The following is a 2162-nucleotide window of genomic DNA, read 5'->3' as shown; positions in this document are numbered from 1 at the left end:
GATCTCAGGGTCCTGGGATCAAGCCCCATATCGGGCTCCCTGCTCAGCAGGGAGCCTGTTCCTCCTCTCTCTCTCTGCCTGCCTCTCTGCCTACTTGTGATCTTTGTCTACCAAGTAAATAAATAAAATCTTTAATAAAAAAATAAAACAATAAAGGAATATATAAGCAGCCATTCTGTTGTATATAATCACTGAAAACTGCTATCTAGGGGAAATAATTGCTAATTCAAAAAAATAGGTAATTTAGCAGTTTTGTGTCTTCATTAATGTCTCCAACTCATGAACCCACATACCCATGTAGAGATCATAACTCCTAACCACACATTTCACCATGAGATGAAAAGTAAAATAACAAAAATAAGAATCATTAACACAGGAAAAAAACGAGATTCCCATGCAAACTTGTCATAGACCTTAAACTAACAAAAACATAGTAAGGCATTCCAAATATAACAAAGGTTGCTCGTTAAAGGCATTGACTTTGATTGTGGGAATCCTAACACAACAGCAAAGGATTCTCAGTTATGAGAGCTTCTTTCTGAAAGTTTAAAAGGCAAATTAATGCAAACTATGAGGCTCACCCTTGTCTGTGGTTTGCCACACCCACCAAGGAGGGCATATAAAAGGCCCAGCACAGATGTTAGCATGCACACAGAAAATAGATAACCTGCTCCTCAACAGAACCTTCCATCCTCAACACCATGTGCTATTACAGCAATTACTATGGTGGCCTGGGCTGTGGCTACCGTGGCCTGGGCTGTGGCTACCGTGGCCTGGGCTGTGGCTATGGTGGGTATGGTGGGTATGGCTGCTGCCGCCCATCTTGCTGTGGCAGATACTGGTCCTATGGATTCTACTGAGAAACTTCTAGAGTCATTCGTTCTGCAGAACTCCCCCTCCTATGCTTTCCAATTATCCTTCCAGTGTTCTTCTTACAAGCAATTTATTCCTCTTTCCAACAGTGAAAATTTTATCAGGCCTCCTTCAGCTACAGCACACTACAGGTTCAGCATGCTTCAGCTTGATTGACCAAAGCCACATGTAGTACCTCACAATTCATAAAAGTGTTTATGTTTGCTATTGCATTCCCTCTCCCTACATTTTCAGTTAACAATTTTGATGTGAAAAAGTTTTTAAGTTGATGTTTCAATAAACTTTCTCATTCATTGGAAAATGCTTGGTATTTATATTTAATTCTCTCTACCATGCAGATGTGTGCATGTGGGTATAAATATTTCATTTAAGGACACATGGGGGAAAAACAGGTATCTTTACAGATACTGTAGCCACACATCTAGAGAGCCTGGGTGGTAAAATAATAATGCTGTTTAAAATGGTTTTGCTTATCAGGTAAGAGGGAAGCTCTGTTCAGCCATAGTATAAAATGCAAATAAAATACAAGGCTCAGAATGGTTCTGTACCTCATTCAACCTTTTGATCACTCTGGAAAGTAAGGACATGTGGTCTATATAGATTTTATTTGGCAAAACCTCCTCAGTTAAAAATAGATTAATGATAACATTACCTTTTGGTACCCACTAAAAATACTAATAAGTCACCAGTACACATGAATAAAACAGATTTACCCAAAGGATATTCTATAGCTACTCCTCTGTAGCTAGACTTCATTAATCCAACACTCACTGTGTTTTTTATTTTCCCTCACCAACACCTCTTGTTCCTTCTGCCTGACTCCATGCTGAACAATATCAAACATGTAAACTGTTGAATTTGCCTTAAGAAAATCTTAAAACAGAGTCTTGTCTACCTGCTGGTTTAGACTCTGCATAAGTGAAATTTTCTCTCTATCTACACTTAACAGTTCTGTTCTCAACTGCAAGGTGAGGACAATGAAAAGTAGCCCTATGCCTTATGCATACCCTCTGCTATTGTTAGAAAGTAACTGTTGAGAGCCCCGGCCAACTATAAGACAAAAGATGACCCCAGAAAATGAGGCAGAATTGGATATAGAGGAGTCCCCGTCCTAGAATTGAGACATCAAAGAGATACATCTTTAGTACCATATCTGGGACAGTGGCATTTTATAAGATTATGATACACAAGGAAGATAAGTCCAGTAGATAAAGACAGAAAGAAAGAGAGAGAAAAGTAGACAGGTGTGTGTGTGTGTGTGTGTGTGTGTGTGTGTGTCAGAGAGAGAG

The 2162-nt window shown here is 39.3% G+C and overlaps 1 protein-coding gene across 1 annotated transcript; it reads left to right on the top strand.

The window, feature by feature from the left end:
* Positions 1-701: 701 nt before the first annotated feature.
* On the top strand, positions 702-860 carry LOC309871671 (keratin-associated protein 20-2-like; the record flags this gene model as incomplete). Its single annotated transcript, XM_082744911.1, has 1 exon — positions 702-860. The coding sequence occupies one exon, from the start codon at positions 702-704 to the stop codon at positions 858-860; it is 159 nt and encodes a 52-aa protein (XP_082601037.1).
* Positions 861-2162: the final 1302 nt, after the last annotated feature.

The sequence above is a fragment of the Mustela nivalis genome (assembly GCF_964662115.1).
Source record: "Mustela nivalis genome assembly, chromosome: 1".
Taxonomy (NCBI): domain Eukaryota; kingdom Metazoa; phylum Chordata; class Mammalia; order Carnivora; family Mustelidae; genus Mustela; species Mustela nivalis.
This window is presented reverse-complemented; position numbering and strand designations above follow the sequence as displayed.